General features: G+C 41.0%; 1 protein-coding gene across 2 annotated transcripts in view; it reads left to right on the top strand.

The window, feature by feature from the left end:
* PSMB7 (proteasome 20S subunit beta 7) overlaps positions 1–18,161 on the top strand; it is a 56,742-nt gene that overhangs the window by 20,600 nt on the left and 17,981 nt on the right. The window contains exons 6-7 of one of the 2 annotated variants that reach the window (XM_059657983.1): positions 7,856–7,938; positions 9,780–9,838. In XM_059657983.1, the coding sequence (XP_059513966.1) occupies positions 7,856–7,938; positions 9,780–9,838 (142 nt within the window). The remainder of the gene's footprint in view (positions 1–7,855; positions 7,939–9,779; positions 9,839–18,161) is intronic. The other variant, XM_059657982.1, reaches the window with a different exon arrangement.

The following is an 18,161-nucleotide window of genomic DNA, read 5'->3' as shown; positions in this document are numbered from 1 at the left end:
TATTCATTGGAAATAAAAGATAGACTCTCTGACATTGAGGTACATTTGCTGATGAAAAGGAAGCATTCTTCCCCTCACAAGGGGTTTAAATGTAATACTCAGTGCTTACTCAGGAGTGAAAACATCAAATTAAACTGTTTATGCTGACAAAGGACAAATCTGGATTTCAGCAACCCATGCAAGATTGTCTGATTGCTTGGCCTGCCTCGCCTGGAAGCTTTTGGCCAAGACTTATAATGAAATGCATGCATACAATTAAACCACTTCAAGTCGGTGTCTGAATTTTCCCGAGCCATGAGAGGTGTTCCAGTGCTCTCTAGTGGCAGAACGTGGTCCCCTGGCACCAACATTGTTTTATATTCATAAATCAGCTCTTCACACATTGGCAGCATTGGCCTCCAGAGCAAGCACCAACTGCCAGAGACGGCCCTGTAGACAGGAACAGAGTGAAAAATGATCCCAGTCCATGGGCTGTGGAAAGCACCAAATTTCACCCAGGACGAGTGGCCAGTGGACTAACAATGAGCAAGTGTGAGTAAGCGCTCTGTCAGGGAGAGCTGACACTGATGAATTAGAAGGTTGTGTGTGTCTCTGTTATCGCTGCATATATCTTATACCTGGCAGGCCACAGTGCCAGGCAGGTCCTGGGTGCTGACAGTGGACCCTCCTTAGCAGAAGGGACAGCTTTTTTTCTCTCTGAAACCATCTGGTTAAATTGATGGGAAAAGGAGTAGAAATCCTGCAGGTTCTCAGAACGTCATGACTTTGAGAGGAGATTTTGAGGATCTCTGTTTCCATTAAAGCTGCCAACCATACGACTTGCTAAGAATGATTGTATAAGATGGTCTTGCAGGATGGGGACCTTGTCTTGGGATAATTACAGTAGCTAGCTTTTATTGAGCTTTTACTATGTGCCAGGTATTCTGCTTTACACGTCCTCTCCTTCAAGTCTCCAGCCACCCTGTGAGGAAGATGCCTCTGTCTTCATCCCCTTTGTGTGGGGGAGGGAGCTAGGGCGCAGGCTGCTTCACTGCAGTTTCAGGGCCAGCATGCACATGGGGCTTGATGTGAGGGTGCTTCCTGGAGCAGCTTGTCAGCCTTGCGGGGTTGGGAGAGGGAACTCAGTGATGTGCTGGGGGGAAACAGTGAGGAAGTGCCACTCCTGTCCCATCTATGTGTTTCCAGAGTTGCTGCCAAGTGGGCACCTGGCATGGTTTGTTTGAAGGAAGGAGTTGGAAGTTGCCCTCAGTGCATGAGCTTAAGAGCCACAAGACTTAGGTTTGACTCTTGGCTCCACTTCTTAATGGCTGTATTACCTTTAAACTAGCTGAGCCTCAGTTTCCTTGCTTGTAAAATGGGGCAATACTTATACCACTTGAGGTCAAGGTCCAAGGCCTTCAGTAAATTTTCCCCAGCCCCGTCTGAGAGTCTGTGAGCATAGACCTTAAAGCACATTTCTACCCGCTGGCTTCCAGATCCTTCCTAGAGTTTGACTTAGAGCAGCAGGTTTTAGAAGATTATTTCAGTCTTATATTGTTTCTTCAGTATGTCTGATAACATAGTTTCTAGAATTGCTGTTTGATTTAGTATTTCAATGAATTCTATAAAAATGTTTCATGTTTTAAAAAAAGCCATACAAATGAAGGTCTTTTTAAATAAATAGAGCAAGTAAAAGCAATATCTCAGATGATAAATTTTTTTTATACATTTCATATTTTTTCTTGAGTTGCGTTATTCTCTCAGGAAAAGTTAGGTTCAAATTGGGCTACTAATGCTGATAAACACCTTCAGTGGTTTTAGAAAATGGAGGCTAATTTAATTTGTTTTGAATGGGGCTATTTTAAAATAAAGACTCATAACAGACCCTGAGTGGTATTGCCAAACAGTGAATGGCATCTGTTTAATCATTTAAAACATTTAACTAAAATCCCAGTCTCATTTGAATTTCCAAGCAAAACAACACAAATGAACTATATCCAGATGTGTGGTAATTGTTCTGCTGATATCTGAAGAAAAGTTAGATAGCATGCTTTTTTGGGGTGAGGAGCTAAGAAAATACAGCTGCTTTCATGCTTACTTGCTAATCTTGATTTTAAGCTTTTGGCTTTGTTTTTTAAGAGGCAACATGGTAGAATGGAAGGAATGTCGGACACTTTATTTTTATTTTTTAAAAAACGTTTTTATTGATTTTAGAGAGAGAGGAAGGGAAAGGGGGAGAGGGAGAGAAAAAAAATTGATCTCATGATCAAGCCTGCAACTAGGGCATGTGCCCTGACCGGAATCAAACCAGCTATCTTTTGGTGCATGGGACAGCACTCAACCAGCTGAGCCACATTGGCCAGGTGTTGGACACTTTAAATTCAGATGATCTGGGCGCACATTCCCAGATTTGCTAATCATTGGCTGTGTGATATGGGCAAATTCCTCATCGAGGTTTAGTATCCCTGCTTTGTAAAACAGGACTACTGCTACCTGCCACATCTGAAGAACAGACAAAACTGATGTGACTGCTTCGAAATTTCTTCAACACTATGTGTACCATGTTTGTTGTGGTCCTTTCAGTAATTTTTTGGCCATGGGGTAGACTTCTGGATAAGTGGGATCTGGCTTGGCACTGATATGCTCAAAGGACTTCATTATGAGGATGATTTTTACCTCTAAGAGCATTCTAAGGAAGAACATTGGTAGAGAGACGTGGTGTATTTATTTGTTTGTGATGATTGATTACTGTTGTTACTTGGGACTATTGACTCCTGCATGGATTGACCATCAGGCCCCTGTAATACAAACTTCAGGAATGAGCGGCATGCTGCTGCTGTTACACAGCAAGACTGTGACAGCTGGTAAGGTCTTGGTCTTTTTGCCTTTTTTCCCCTCCCATGTTTCCGCAATGTCGAATTCTCATTTTTATCTAAGCTTATACCATAAAAAAATTGCAATTAATTCATGGTCTTTGAAGAAAAATAGAAAAAATGTAAGCAGAAAGTAAATAGCACGACCCAGAAATAAGTGTAATATTTTATGTTCTTCCAGATTTGTATAATATGTATTGTATAAGCATATCTGTTAATATTGCTTTGGAATATGTCATTCCTCCCTCTCCCCCAATTAAATATTAGATCACTAGAGGCCTGGTGCATGAAATTTGTGCACTGGGGGTTGCGGGTGGGGGGGGGAGCAGGGGGAGTCCCTCAGCCGGGCCTGTGCCCTCTCGCAGTCTGGGAGCTGTCAGTCAGACATCCTTAGTGCTGCTGTGGAGGTGGGAGAGTCTCCTGCCACTGCCGCAGTGTTCGCCAGCCGTGAGCCCAGCTTCTGGCTGAGAGGTGTTCCCCCTGTGGGAGCACACTCACCACCAGGAGGTAGCTCCTGCATTGAGCATCTGCCTCCTGGTGGTCAGTGCACGTCATAGCGAACGGTTGTTCCGCTGTTCAGTCTATTTATATACTGGCCCTTTATTATATAGGATGGACATCTTTCAATTGCCAAAAAATATTGTTATGTTTAATAAATGTATATATAGTATTTTATTATTTATTTTCCATATCTTTTGATTGTCAAATCTTTACCTCCAGTTTTTCTATTTTTTTGTTGCTAATCTAAATAGTGATTTTTTAATATACATAATTATATACATAATTTAGGTACTTGTCTATTAATTTTTTTTAGAATAACTCTCTAGCAGTAGAATTGCTGGTTTGGAGGGTATGTATAGCTTTATGTTTTCTGATTGCTACTTCTAAATCGCCCATTAGAAAAGATCTACCCATTTTTGCTTCTACAAGCATGTTAGAGTGCCCATTTTACCACATCTTTGTTAGCATTGGGTATTATTCTTTTTAATCTTTGCTCATCTAAAAGGCAGAAAAGGTTATTTAATTTCAATTTGTATTTCTTTGATTAATAGTGAGCTTGAACGGTGTTTCTAAATGTGTATAGGTCTCTGCCTTTTTGTGTGTGTGTGAACTGCTGTCTCATTTTTTTGTTGGTGTACTGATGTTATTTTTCCCTGAGCTCTTTTCAGTTATTAATGCCCTGTATGCTGCTTTTGTTTTCTGAGTTTCAGGGCTTATATTTTACATTGTTTATAGAAGTTGTTCTTTTTTTTAAATTTAAGCCAAGGTCCTGTTATTACTAACAGGTATTTCATTTAAAAAAGATTGGCTGGAGATGTGGCCACTGGCGGCATTTGTGCCTGCAGCCCCCTTCTTCTGGAGGTCAGCAGTTTACGCATCCACAGTGGCATCTTGACGCTCACGGGTGAGGAATCCCTGACAGTCAGATGGGAGCAGACTGTGCTTTCTGGGACTCACAGAGGCATTTGTTAAAGGAGGAATTCTTTTTTTAATTTTTAATCCTCATCTGAGGATATGTTTTTATTGATTTTAGAGAGAGAGAAAGGGAGAGCGAGAAACATCGATGTGAGAGAGAAACATTGATCTGTTGCCTCCCATACGCACCCTAACTGAGTATTGAACCCACAACCTAGGTATGTGCCCTGACTGGGAATTGAACCTGTAGCTGTTTGGTGTACGGGATGACACTCCAAACAACTGAGGCACCCAGCTAGGGCAGGGGAAATTCTTTAAATGAGCACCCAACAGGGCAGCCAGGGCCAGGCAGTGCAGAGCAGTTCCTGGCCCCTGTGGATGAGAGAGGGCTGAGCTGTGTCTCCTTCCCTGTTCTTGTCTCTCTCCACACACAGCTCTGCTGCTGGGAGGTTCGGTGCTTGGTGGTTTTTTGGGAGTTGGGAGTGATTGAGCCCAGTGGGTGTGTGTGGGTGCTGTGGGTGAGCTCAGGGATGCTTGGGGGAAGACAGTGGATGCAGGAGGGAGGTCCGTGGATAACTAGGTAGCCATAAACAGTGTCTTGCACAGTCATCTCTCTAAATTCTGGTCGCTGAATTGCATCTCGTTTTTCTGTTTTAAAGAGCTTTGTTCTGGAAGGCTCTCTGGCTACTCAGTAACTGTGGGTGGGCTGAAAAAGGCAGCCTTGGTGGAGGTTGCTAAGGAGCAGCTACATGGAAACTACTGATGAGACAGGGAGCTTTGGTAATAAAATGCAGAAATCCAAGGAGAGCATTTCACTCTTATAATATCACAGAGATTTGGACCAGACTAGGATGTATAATAGGACATGGTTTTGTGGGTTTAAAGCCTTTTTTTCTTTTTGAAAATTGAGCTTGCTTTACATTTGAGTTTGTCTTAGATTCATCCCAGTATGGTAAATTAGGCAATAAATGTTATTTTACACTTTATCAAGGCATTTACTGCTGTCATCACTCCTTGAGGGCCAGCTCAGAGTTTCCCCAGCTCTTCCATTTGGAAGGTGTACTCAAATCAGCCCAGCTTAATTCAACAAATTCTGTTTAGTGCTTTCTGTGTGCCCGAAACTGCTAGGCATGGGGGATGCGGGTATGAAAGGATGGGCAAGGTACAGAGATGAGAGTGAAACTTTCTTGGGTGGGTGGTGGTTAGGGAAGGCTTCTGGGAAGAGGTAATCTCTCAGCTGGGGTGTAAAGTGTAACTAGGAGCTGTGTGGACTGTCGAGGGGCAAGGGACTACTATGTGCCAAGGTGGGATAGGCTTGAGGTGGTATGAGAATTTAGGAAATTATTGTCAGTTTTGTGCTGCTGGAGTGTCAAGTGTGTATGTATTGGAGAGAAGGAGGGGACCGAGGGAGACAGAGACCTCATCATGGAAGGTCAGTCATGTGTGTCTGCTTTGAACTATTGTGGCACATAGAATTTTTTGTATGAGTGACATAGAGTCACACCAGAGATAGGAATTCTGCCCTGTGCTTATTAGTTCTGTAATAAATAAGAAGCTTTATCACTTCAGTGGGTTGCTGTGCGGATGACTAAATGACAACATATGATGTGCAGCGCACAGTGGGTGCTCAACAGGAGGCTCTGGTTTCTTCCCCCTTGGCTGCCTTCTCTTTATTGTAAGTTCTTTGAGGACAGGCCCCACACCCGTTGCTCCCAGAGCTCACCTACCCTGGTGAGAAGCATACTGTTCCCTCCGATATCAGTTTCCTTCACCTGACATGCCTCTTATGTAAAGCAGAGGCCCCTGTACCATGTACACTGCCCCCTGGCTGTTCCTTAATGGAGGGGTCCTCAAACTACGGCCCGCGGGGCCATGTGCAAATACAAATATTGTATTTGTTCCCGTTTTGTTTTTTTACTTCAAAATAAGATATGTGCAGTGTGCATAGGAATTTGTTCATAGTTTTTTTTTAAACTATAGTCCGGCCCTCCAAAGGTCTGAGGGACAGTGAACTGGCCCTCCCTGTTTAAAAAGTTTGAGGACCCCTGCCTTAATGGGAAAGCAAATAGTCCTAATTGTTTTTGGAATAGAAAATCAGGGTAAATGTTCCTTCAAAGGATTTTTGTCTTGGTTTTGGTATGAAAGTGCCAGGTTAGGTAGGTTGATGCTGAGATAATGGAATGTCTTAGGGCATTATTATGGTTCATGGGGAAATGGGATATAAATATTTAAACATTTTGTAGATCACATGGCTGCTATACTAGTTTGGCATCTGTCTGATGATTTATTATACATATGTAGTTTTAAGAGGTGTTGAAACAAACCTAGGAACTTGAGTGAAATTATTAAAGGGTACTGGTCTCATTGAGTTTACCATCTTTTTTTCTTCTTAATGGCCAACTCCTTCCTTCCCCAAGTTTACTTGCTTTGAAATGTTGTGAAAATTTGCATCTTGTTCCCTGACCACTTTGGGCAATTGCAGTCCTATTTGAAATTCTAACTTCAGTTTTCTAAACAGCAGACACACATTCAGAGTTTCCTAGAAACCTGTTGACAAAGTCAACACTTCTGTATATTTCTGAAAAGGGGGCGCCAAAGTCCTCCTTTTTAAAAAAGCTGGGAGCAGGAGCTAATTTGCAAGTGACTTATAAATTGTTTTTAATATTGAATCTCCCTTTATTTTCAAGTTTATTTGTAGTCCACTTATTTTTTATTTCAGGGGAAACAATCAGGCAGTTCAGCAAGCTCCTACTTTCCAGAAAATACTGTGTGTGTGTTGGGGGTGGCATGCCTTGTAAAGGGGGAAGCAGAAATACAATGTAATAAGGACCTCTGTGTCCTTTCTATGTTTATTTCTCCAGCTCTTAAAAATCAGTGTCTGATAGTGTGAAGCAACCCCACACTGGATAGATACATTTTGTTCCAAGAGTTTAGATTTAATATGTAATTTCCACTTATAGAAATTTTGTCTGCAGTGTTGGTCCTAAGCAGGAAAAAAATATTTTTGGATAAATGAAGAATTATATTGGGAGGGAAATATTTTTCATTTCTTGAAATGGTGGATGGAGCTAAGCAGAAGAAAATAGATGTGCCCAGGAAAAATCAGAGTAAAACTAATTTATTTACTGTGAAACAGTCCAAAGAAAGGATGGCAAAGAAGAAAAAACAGGGTTAGTAAATTTTAAGGAAGAATGCCTTTAAGATAAGCATGGTTTTATCTTTTACCCTTTTACAATAATTGATTCTAGTATTCCACAAAGTTGTTAGCTCTTAGATAGGTACCCGCCCTTCCCCTATCTTTTTTCCCCACATCTATTAATCAAATGTTTTGTTTTGTTTTTTTTAAAATATATTTTATTGATTTTTTACAGAGAGGAAGGGAGAGGGATAGGGAGTTAGAAACATCGATGAGAGAGAAACATCAATCAGCTGCCTCTTGCACACCTCCTACTGGGGATGTGCCCACAACCCAGGTACATGCCCTTGACCGGAATCGAACCTGGGACCTTTCAGTCTGCAGGCCGATGCTCTATCCACTGAGCCAAACCCGTCAGGGCTCCCCTATCCTTTTTTAATGTTTATTTCAGCCTCTGGTGTGGTTACCCTGACTCTTCACAGAGATATTCTTGGACCATGTCACATGCTGTTGTGCGCTCTGCAGGAGCATTTTGTAATTAAAAGTATTTTTTCTGAGATTTCTTTATTTGCATACAAAACCAGCCTGCTTTTTACTACCAAGTCTGAGATTGGTTCTTAACCTGTGCCTTAAAACAGACACGTAGGTTACTTTTCCTCTTGATCCCTGAATCTCAGAGTAAACGTGTGACTCACAAAGTATTAATAGACTACTCTATTTCCAGATTTTTAAGGACACGTTTACTATGAAATTAAGAGGTTTGGTTTTGATGAATTTGCTGTGGCATATCTGCTAGTATTATTTGGGTGCATTACCTTAATATATCTTTAATTTTTACTCTTTCTGAACTGCTTTTAATAGTCCTTTAAATAACACCCCCCCTTTTTTTATGAAAAGAGAAACAATTCTGAGGGGGGAAAACAGGGTTGCCTTTTGCTCCCAAAGCCTAAATGAATAGTCATTGCTTGTAATGCCGGTCTCCACTTGACGCTTCCTACTGCTTTGGATGTGATGTATCTGGTGCTGTGAAGGTAATGATCCTCAACCGCAGCAATATTCCGTAACAGGAGTATCTGTCATATTCATTGGGATTACCATGTTCATTGATTTGTGTCTGTAAATCTGCTGTTTCTACCCTTTAAATTTGATCTATAATTGGACCTCCTTAAATGGTTCAGATAAGGTAGTCTGTATTTTCTCAATGCAGCATTGCTGTCAGCTTCTCCTTTTTCATTATACATTCAGCAGACTTGATAAAATCAGCAGGACACCTCATTTGAAACTGTTTAATCGCTGCCTTTTTCCTTTGCTAAACCATTGAGGTGGTCAAGCGATGTACACAAATCATTTTAAATAGAAAATATGGTTTTCTCTGTGACCCAGCTAAATAGATAGTGTTATGCAAAACAAGTTAAAAAGTAATAAATGCCAAAAAAATCTTCTAATTGGAGTAAAAAATTGTGGGCAACTCTATCTTCTTACTAAAGGTAGAGTATCCTGAGATATTGCCAGGACTGTAAAGACAAGATGATGGTTTTCTAAAGATTCTCTGGTTTCTGAACAAAGCAAGTTTAATTTAAAATTTCAAATAGCACTGCGCTGCCTTTTAACATCCATTCTCAGGGAGCCTGTACTTATTTGTAATGCCTTTACATCCTACTTTTGTGGGGGGGAAATTGCCATCTGTTAATATCTATGCAGCATAACCTTTCAGCCATTTGCTATTGTGATAATAAATTTTTGTTTCTTTGTCTGTCATTTTGTCTACTCAGCTGTTACTCTTCAAAGTACAAACTAAAAATAATAGCTCTAAATAAATGCCACATAATAAAGTGTTTTACAGTTGTAGCTGGAATATCCTGGTGGCTGCGGCTCGCAGTCCTGTTACCATTGCTGGTGCTGTAGTTTCTCCCTGCATGTCAAGGTGACTCTCCCAGGCCCAGCTCATTAAAACAGTCTATTCTTTCTAACTGGCGTGGTATTTAGCGCCGTACCCAGCAGCCTGCCAAGGCACAGTTGTGGAGCACAAGACTCACGGCATAGGATATATGAAATTATGTGGCATTCACTTTTCGAAAAAATACAGATTCTCCATAACCTCATTTTCCTGCTTCAGCACTTTATTGTAAATAATTTACAATTACTACTATCAGTAGTAGAAGTGGGGCCAGCTGCAGGTTTACCCAAGATAGTGGTAAGTGTGACTCCAGGCTTTTGAAGAGCAGTATTTACCTGGTTTATGTGTTCCTATAGGATTAATATTTACCCTGTACTTGAATGTGACACTGGGCATGTTTTGCCATTGTTACTGCCCCAAGGTAACTTGAGAAGCTGGGAGTTGGTAAATACACTAAAAATGCATCTTTTTCTTACAGGTTCTGGCTCCTTGGCAGCAATGGCTGTGTTTGAAGCTAAGTTTAGGCCAGATATGGAGGTATGTAAGTCCCTGCAGTTTTATTCTTGCAGATATTTTTCCAGTTGTATGTCGAACATTTGCAAATTGCTGATTCCTCCAAAGCTTGTACAGCACTGTTGTTAGTTGGAATGCTTGTTGGCACAGACACTGTGTTTGCTGAGAAGACCGGTTGCTCAGGGAAAGCTTCACTTGGAGTGGCCCTGCGTGCCTCTTGGGCTTGAGGTCGGCATTGTTCAGCTTTTGCTCTGGCTTTGGGCTGTTTAGGAGTCTTCTTGACTGTAAATGCTGCTGCAGTGTTGAATGTTTTCTTATGTACTAAGCTTTCTGTGTCATGGTATCTCAGAATGACAGGTTTTTTGTTTTCTTATTAAGAATAGAGAAACTGTGAATGTCTTTGTCTGTCACACAGACCTGGTCTGAAAGTGAGGGCAATTTTAAAAATCCCTATAGATTGTTCTGCATCTGGCAGCAGAAGATGGGGATGAGACCTTGAGTGTAGTGGACTGTTGTCAGTGTGATGGATCTAGTGTCTCAAACACATTTATAAAGACATTCTTTTATTATATTTTCTTTGGTGGTGGGGGAGGGTGGTATCTTCTGAATGACATTCCACCCAAGTCTGCTTTAATGATAGATGTACCCCCATTAAGCAACCCCCTCTCTCCCAAATCTCCAAGAACAAGCCCACAGGTCTTGCGTTCTCACTTTCATAGGAGTGTTCATGTGCTTGGATACTTCCTGGCACCACATTATTCCCCATTGTGCTTTATCCTTGCCACTAACCCACCTTGTAGGCACACAAGTCCTGAAGCCAGCTTTCATCATGTGCTCTTGGTTTTTTGATAGATGTTAATTTTTGATGGGGAGTATTCACTTGTTTTCAACAGTAGTAGGCTGTTAATGAGTGGTTTACCCTATTTTTAATAAATAGGATGTCTCTGGGAATTACTTTTTGACAAAGCTTTATGCCTAATCATCCTTGGAGAGGATTGCTCATTTAAAAAAAAAAAATTGTTTTTGCACTGGCCGATTTGCTCAGTGGTTAGAACGTCAGCCTGAGGACTAAAGGGTCTTGGGTTCAATTCTTGGTCAAGGGCACGTACCTGGGTTGCAGAAATGATCCCTAGATTCGGTCAGGTCACGTGTGGGAGGCAACCAAACGATGTGTCTCTCTCGTGTTAATTTTTTTTTTCTCTCCCTACCTTCCATTCTCTCTCAAAATCAGTGGAAAAATATCCTCAGATGAGGATAAAAAAATTTTTATTTTTTCACCAGCTTGTTGTCATTGGAGCACCAAGTGTCATTGGAGCTCTGAAGCTCCCTCTGCTCTGTAGGTTTAGGCCAAGTGCCGTGAGAGCCAGAGAACGTAGAGTTGTGGATGCTGCTCAGCCAGCACAGCCGTCTCCTGCCAGAGCCACTTCGCTTTGGGTACATGAAGATAACACACATAAGTGACTTGGTTGCTAATGGCTAGATCTTCCCTTTCTTGGACATCTGTAGGAATAAAAACACCTGACTAAAGATAGGATTTAACTAGGTGTTTTAGGCTAAGAACAATAGTATTTTGCTCCAATTAAGAGTAGTAAACAGGTCCAAGTATCAACTATAAATGAGATTAGGATTGTGTTCTCATTTCTCAATGTGAAAATTTATTCCCATATCAGCATTATTTTCTGTTTGGGGTTCTTAAATACAGGGAAAAAAAGAAGATATACTAGGTCACTAAAAAGAAAAAGAAAAAACAAGGTCTTCTGGTCTTGTAACTAAAGGAGAGGAGTTCCTTAGGCTCCACAGATCCATTACAAATAATGAAGGTAGAGGGAGAAGGACTGGTGGCTTTCGTTAGAGAATTGCTTCAGTAATGTCAAGCCCTCCTTTAAACCACATTAATCTTTTCACATTTTCTTGAAAGCTTTGTCTATTTCCAATTGATTGGGACCTCCATATGTTAAAGAAAAATGAGAATTGCAGGAAACGGAGGTATGAGGTATATTAAAAGTGACTTAACACTCTGCTAAAGTAATTTTACATTATTTATTTAGAGTTTGGATTTGAAATTATTCAAAGGCCATGAATTTAATATTGGTGTGATTTGGAGAAGTAAAGGGAAATGTGATCATCCCTTCAATAATACTTCTAATATTATCAATCTGAAGACTGTGTTCCTTAGATCAATTTTTTCTGTAACTTGGAGAACTTCATATTCTGCATTAGTTACGAGACTTTAAACAGGTTGTTCAAATTTCTATTTCAGATTGATTACCTAAATTTATAATTTCAGGTGACTTTTTTTATTCACGGAAGTTATTGAAACTTGAATCAGACTGACAATCAACAAAATCATTTTAGTAAGGTGAAGGTAGCACCTGCTTCTCCAGTGAAATGAGTTAAAAGTAAATAGCAGGCAAATAGTAGTGTAACACCTGTCAGTAGATAATACTTTAAAAATCTAAAGATGTTGATACTGAAAAAGTTGGTTGTGAAGATCAGGCAGCTGCCCGCCGGCACCCTGCTTGCTCTCGTGAAGATGAAATGGTGCAGCTTCAGGGGCAGGCTGAGACTGCTCGCCAAGTTGGGAGGACACTGTTTTAGTGACTTCGTTGTGAAGAGAATTTGACCAAGGTGTCATTTGGTTCTGCATTTTCATAGAAATCAGGGAAATATTTTGGTTTCAAATTTCCAAACTTTTTATTTTCTGTTTTCCTGGGAAGCTTTTTTTTTTCTGGGGCAAGAAACCCTTAACTTTTCTTGTCTATTTTGAGACTGCAGGGTTGGATGACTAAGTCTGCTCACTCCTTTCTGTCGGGGAAAGGATTCTGGACATGCCTCAAACAGAAACCCAGGAGAGCATTGCTGCCTCTCCAGTCTCGCAGGGATTGCCAGGACAGTAACTGATCACACCGCACAGAGAATTGCGTTGGGAGGGGGCAATTTTAGGCTATTGTAATTCCGAATGGTTTGCTAAACAGTCATTTTTAGGTCATATTCATGAAGCAAACTCTTGGTTTTATTGTTGAAACAAATAAATTAGAGGAAGTCCATAGTTGTATGGTTTTGTGTGTGTGTGTGTGTGTGTGTTTTAACTACAAACCTGTGCCTTGGAATGAAAGTCCCTCCCTCCTTAAACACCATGAATGTTTCCTCATTGTGTTTAGCTGCACTGTTCAGTACAGTAGCCACCAACCACATGTGGCTATTGAGCACTTGATCTGGCTAGTCAGAACTGAGACTTAGTACAGATTTTTGTTAGTTTGCTTATTTTTTGTTAATCCTCAGCCGAGGATATTTTTCCCTTGATGTTTTAGAGAGAGTGGAAGAGAGAGGGAAAGACAGAGTAACATTGATGTGAGAGAAACACTAAGGTATGTGCCGTGCCCTTTGGTCTGCAGGCTGGTGCTCTATCCACTGAGCCAAACCAGCTAGGGCAGTATGAATTTTTTATTTAAAATCTCAATAATATTTATATTGATTATATTAAATAATATTTTACATTAGGTTAAATAAAAATATTACAGTTAATTTCACCAACTTTTGCTTTTTTAAATGTAGATACTAGGAAATTTAAAACTGTATATGTTGTTCACATATTTCTATTGGACAGGGCTAGTCTAGCATCATTTCTTTTTTTTCTTTTTAAAATATATTTTATTGATTTTTTACAGAGAGGAAGGGAGAGGGATAGAGCGTTAGAAACATCGGATAAGAGAGAAACATTGACCAGTTGCCTCCTGCACACTCCCCACTGGGGATGTGCCCTCAACCAAGGTACATGCCCCTGACTGGAATCGAACCTGGGACCCGTCAGTCCGCAGGCCGACGCTCTATCCACTGAGCCAAACCAGCTAGGGCTAGCATCGTTTCTTGAACTTGTCCTTTGTACACCACAATTAAGATTTCTGCCATATCCAGATGCCATCTGCACTTTTTTGAAAATATTTTCAAATTAACTCACTGTTTTATAAATTAAGGTACCATTTACATATAATGAAATGTACAGTTTGATAGGTTTTGGCATTTGTAATTACCAACTGAGACTCAAAACCACCTAATATTTCCTTCACCTCACCTCACCTCACCGCACGCTCTCCCTCCCTCCCTCCCTCCCTCTCTCTCTCTCTTTTTTTTTTTTTTATAAAGATGTTTGTTTTAAATATATGTTTATTGATTTCAGAGAGGAAGAGAGAGGGAGAGAGAGAAAGAAACATCAATGATGAGAGAATCATTGATTGGCTGCCTCCTGCACACCCCCTATTGGGGATCGAGCCCACAACCTGGGCATGTGCCCTTGACTGGAATCGAACCTGGGACCCTTCAGTCCACAGACCATCGCTTGATCCACTGAGCCAAACGGGCTAGGGCGCAAACTGTCCCTTTCTAATCAGTTTCCTCCCCCATCCTCCTCACAGCCACTCAGTTTTTGTCTTTTTAATTTAAATTTATTTTTAAAAATAGGTTTACATGTATGAAATCTTGGGTTTGATGTTCTGATAATATTTTTCCTCCAAGACATATGAAAATGAACACATACTATTAATATAAGTAAAAATGTATTCATTAGCACCGTCATGTGTAAGCCCAGGGGTGTGAATGTTAAACTTTGGGAAAACAAGTTTCCGTTCCTGCCCTACTTCAGCCCTTCTTACCTCCTCCCTGTTCCTTGAATATCGTGTGTACTTGCCCAGGAAGCCTTCTCACTGCTCGTTTCTGCCAGCAGTGCTCTCAGTTGCTTCCTCTTTTATTTGTGTCTCTGTACTCCATCGCACACACTTGTCCCATTGTCTTATGGCAGTTTCCAGAGACATTTCCCCCACTTGCCATTGAGAGAGGGAGACCTTTGAGGACAGGGGCTGTGAAATCATCTCTGTTTCTCAGCCCCTGATGTTCAGTAGGTGTTTGTTGAGTTGAGATAGAATAACCCTGAGCTAAAGTAAAATCTGAGTCTTCAAAACCCACCTGGGAAATGGAAGGGACTATTTTTCCCTCCTTCTGGGAAGTGCTGAAATTTTTTCTTTTTAGTTAACAGAGGAAGATAACTAGTACACTTCTCAAATAATAGACATTATCGGGGTAGAGTCAGCCTAGCAAACCCCCAAGTACACAGGCAACAGTGAAGATGGGACAAAGGGCAAAGGCTCTTTGGGAGATTATAGGTCAGAAAGCAGAACAGTGCAGCCCAGCTGGGACTCAGAAATGCCTGAGACTGGCCTCTGCTGTTTCCAGTTATCTGAGCCAGTGTCTTGTCCCACGTAGAAGCCTTGGTTCAAGATTTCAGAGAAACTGCCAGCTAATCATGTGAGTTTATGACACATTAAAAATCGAAAAATCCTCACCCAGATGTGACCTTCACATTGCTTTTAGTGGTCTTGTGCAATTTTCATTTTCTTGCTTTTCTCCTTGCTGTTAGCCTGGAAATTCTCCTAGCATGGTAACTGGTACACAGTAGGTATTCAGCCAGTATTTGTTGAGTGAGTGGATAAAAAGGTGTTAAAAGCAGCTTTGCTTAGTATGTAGTTCCCAATTTGATAACTTCACCTTTAGTGTTCATAATACTTAGCAGTGATAGAAATGAAGGCATAAAAGGTTGTATTACTTACTGGTGGTAATCCTGTGCTTTATTTTTATCTGCAAAGGTGCATATTTGGAGATTGTACCTATGTGTCAGCAGAATAGTGCATTCTGAAAATGTGGACATTCACCTGATGACAAGGCACCAGCTAGAGGTTTTTTGGGTGGTGATGAATTGCACGAAGCTATTCCTCCAGGCTTTTTTCCTGTTGTTTAGGCTGGTATCAGAAGTAAGTCCTAGATTCTGGTTATTACCCACAGGCTAGCTGGATAGGAAACAAGTGATCACCACACTGGCCTTTTGAGTCCATTTTCCAGTTAAGTATAAGGAATTGGACCATAGCACTTGGATTATGGTGTTAGCTTCATGGGAGTATGTTTCTTGAAAATTGCTAAAAGTGCTGAAATAAAAACAGGTTGTGTTTTAGGATGGGGAAGGAATTAAGGAAATGAATCCGAAGATCATCCTGTTTCTCTGTAAGAAGGAATGTTTTCGTTTGGCCCAGTGAGAAATTTAAACTCTTAAAGATTATCATTCATTAAAATGGGTAGAAGATTAATATTTAGTCTGTCAAGATTAATACTGTTCCCTCTTTGCACTAATTGTCAGAATCTCGTGCAAGGGCCGCTGAAGGGTAGTGGTGTGCGGCAGGACCCTCACATCATAGGGAGATGATTCAAAGGCAAACTGTCCTGCACCCTCTGGTATCGACTTGCAAATTAGCATCTGGAATCTAATTAAACAAGCTTAATGAAAGTAGCAGCTGAATGCTGCTGGAAAAGACAATCCGCTTTCCCCCCCTCTCTGGTACATATTCTGTACTATTGAAGTTGGTCACCAAACAAATCACGTGAGCACAGTTAAAAAATTAGCATTTATTTGAAGAATAGAAACTGTTTTTCATTCTGTTCTGCATTTGGCATGCTCTGGCGTCCCATGAGAGCCATGCCACAGCAGATAGTGCACAATATTTATAAATCCATGACAGGCAATAATAGCAACTTGAAAAATTCTTTTGCTAGAATCTCAAGTTGAGAGCTGCCAAAAGCTGAGAGGATCAGATCTGCAGTGGCAGCTGCTGTGCCCTACAGTTAGAATTCTAGACTTTGAAGATGCTCAACTTAAAGAAATGAAGACTGCAGGCTTCGCCAATTTTTGCAGGTTTCTAGAGCCCTGGCTCTCTGCCTTTTGAAGATGAGTTGCTGAAGCTTCTCCCACTGCCTGAGGCGTGCTAACACCAGCAGGATCTTTTTCCCCTAGTCTTAGTGTGTCTTCAGTTTTAAGTAGCACATGCTTAGTCAATGCCAACTGTTATGGTCCCTTCTCTGGTGCAGTACCGAGGGATGAGCTCTTACCCTATACCCTTCAGAGAGAAGCTACGAAGATAGATGGTGACGTATATAAGTGCCACTTCAGCTCTCTGATTTATGGAGTCATATTTCATCACTCAGCAAGTGCTGGCCTCTAGAGAAGCCCTTATAGATTGCTAAAGACGTGCACAGCCTTCGCCCTAAAGACTTGTGGTTATCTCACAAACGTGATGCCAAACACCTAGCTACAGAGGAAATAGAATTAATCTGTCATTGCAGGCAGCTATAGATCCACTTTAAATAATGAAAGAGTTGATACTAATATGGTACCCTGGCAGCAAATCTTAGAAGTAACTGTAGGTTTTTTGTTTTTAAGTCCAGTAACAGAAAGACACTGAAGTTATAGATTTCTTTGTGCTTTGCAGATGGACAATTGTGTGAGAGCTCAGTATTATTTTGATTTAAAAAACTCACAAAGAATCTGTTCAGTTTGGCACATAGATTGCTCCCAAAGGAAAACAGAGTATGAGTTCAATGTAGTCGGATGGAAAGGGGCACGAGAGGTCAGGAGCTAGAGTACTGGGCTGTAAGTCTGTTTCCACTGTACTTCCGCATGACTCTGGGCAAGCCACGGTCCAAGACTGTCCATCTAGAAGATGGGGACCCAGAGACCTGCCTGCAGGTTGCTATCAGGATTAGATGTGGTCTGTAAGACACCTCATGTGGTGGCTCACACAAAACTGGCTCTAAAATATGGCAGCTGCTTCTGTTTTTTTTCCCAGTAGTAGGATAGAAACATCACATAGCAACATGATTATTTGTAGTTGCATCAGGCTTGGTGATTTATTAGCGAAAATAGATATGATTCTTCTTTCCCATCTGAAAGCTTAAAATCGGAGACAGACCTATGTAGTGGTCATAATGACAGTGGAAGAAGCCTTTTTAACACCTAATACCGGCTGTGGAAGGACTTACTACGGGGACAAGGTATTGAAAACACAGTGATCATAATAGCTGATGCTTGTTGAGTGCTTCTGCTGTGTCAGGCTTTGTTCTAACAGCCTTTTCTGCATTATCTTATTTACATTTCAATAGTCACGTGAGGTCTGTCCTTAGTTATCCCCATTTTGTAGAGAGAAAAATGAGGGTACGGTGAGGTCACACAGCTAGTCAGTGATGGACTCCTGGTTTGAACCTGGTCATCTGACTTTAGAGCCCTCTGATGTAATTGATCACTGTGCTGTTCTGCTTTTTTGCTAGGCCTGTAATTCTTTGACAGCAGAGTGTGGAAGACTTCTTATTCCAGGGGAGCAGAGATGTGGGCTCCTTGGTCTGTTCCTTTTCTCTGATGAGGGCTTGTGGAGATGGCAATAACTACACAAGTGTCAGAGGAGGTTCACATACCTCTGACAAGCAGCATTGGAAGGAGCCCAGGAATAGAAAGGTGCAAGGAAGTTAGATTTAC

Source organism: Myotis daubentonii, chromosome 11 (assembly GCF_963259705.1).
Source record: "Myotis daubentonii chromosome 11, mMyoDau2.1, whole genome shotgun sequence".
NCBI classification, from domain to species: Eukaryota; Metazoa; Chordata; class Mammalia; order Chiroptera; family Vespertilionidae; genus Myotis; species Myotis daubentonii.
This window is presented reverse-complemented; position numbering and strand designations above follow the sequence as displayed.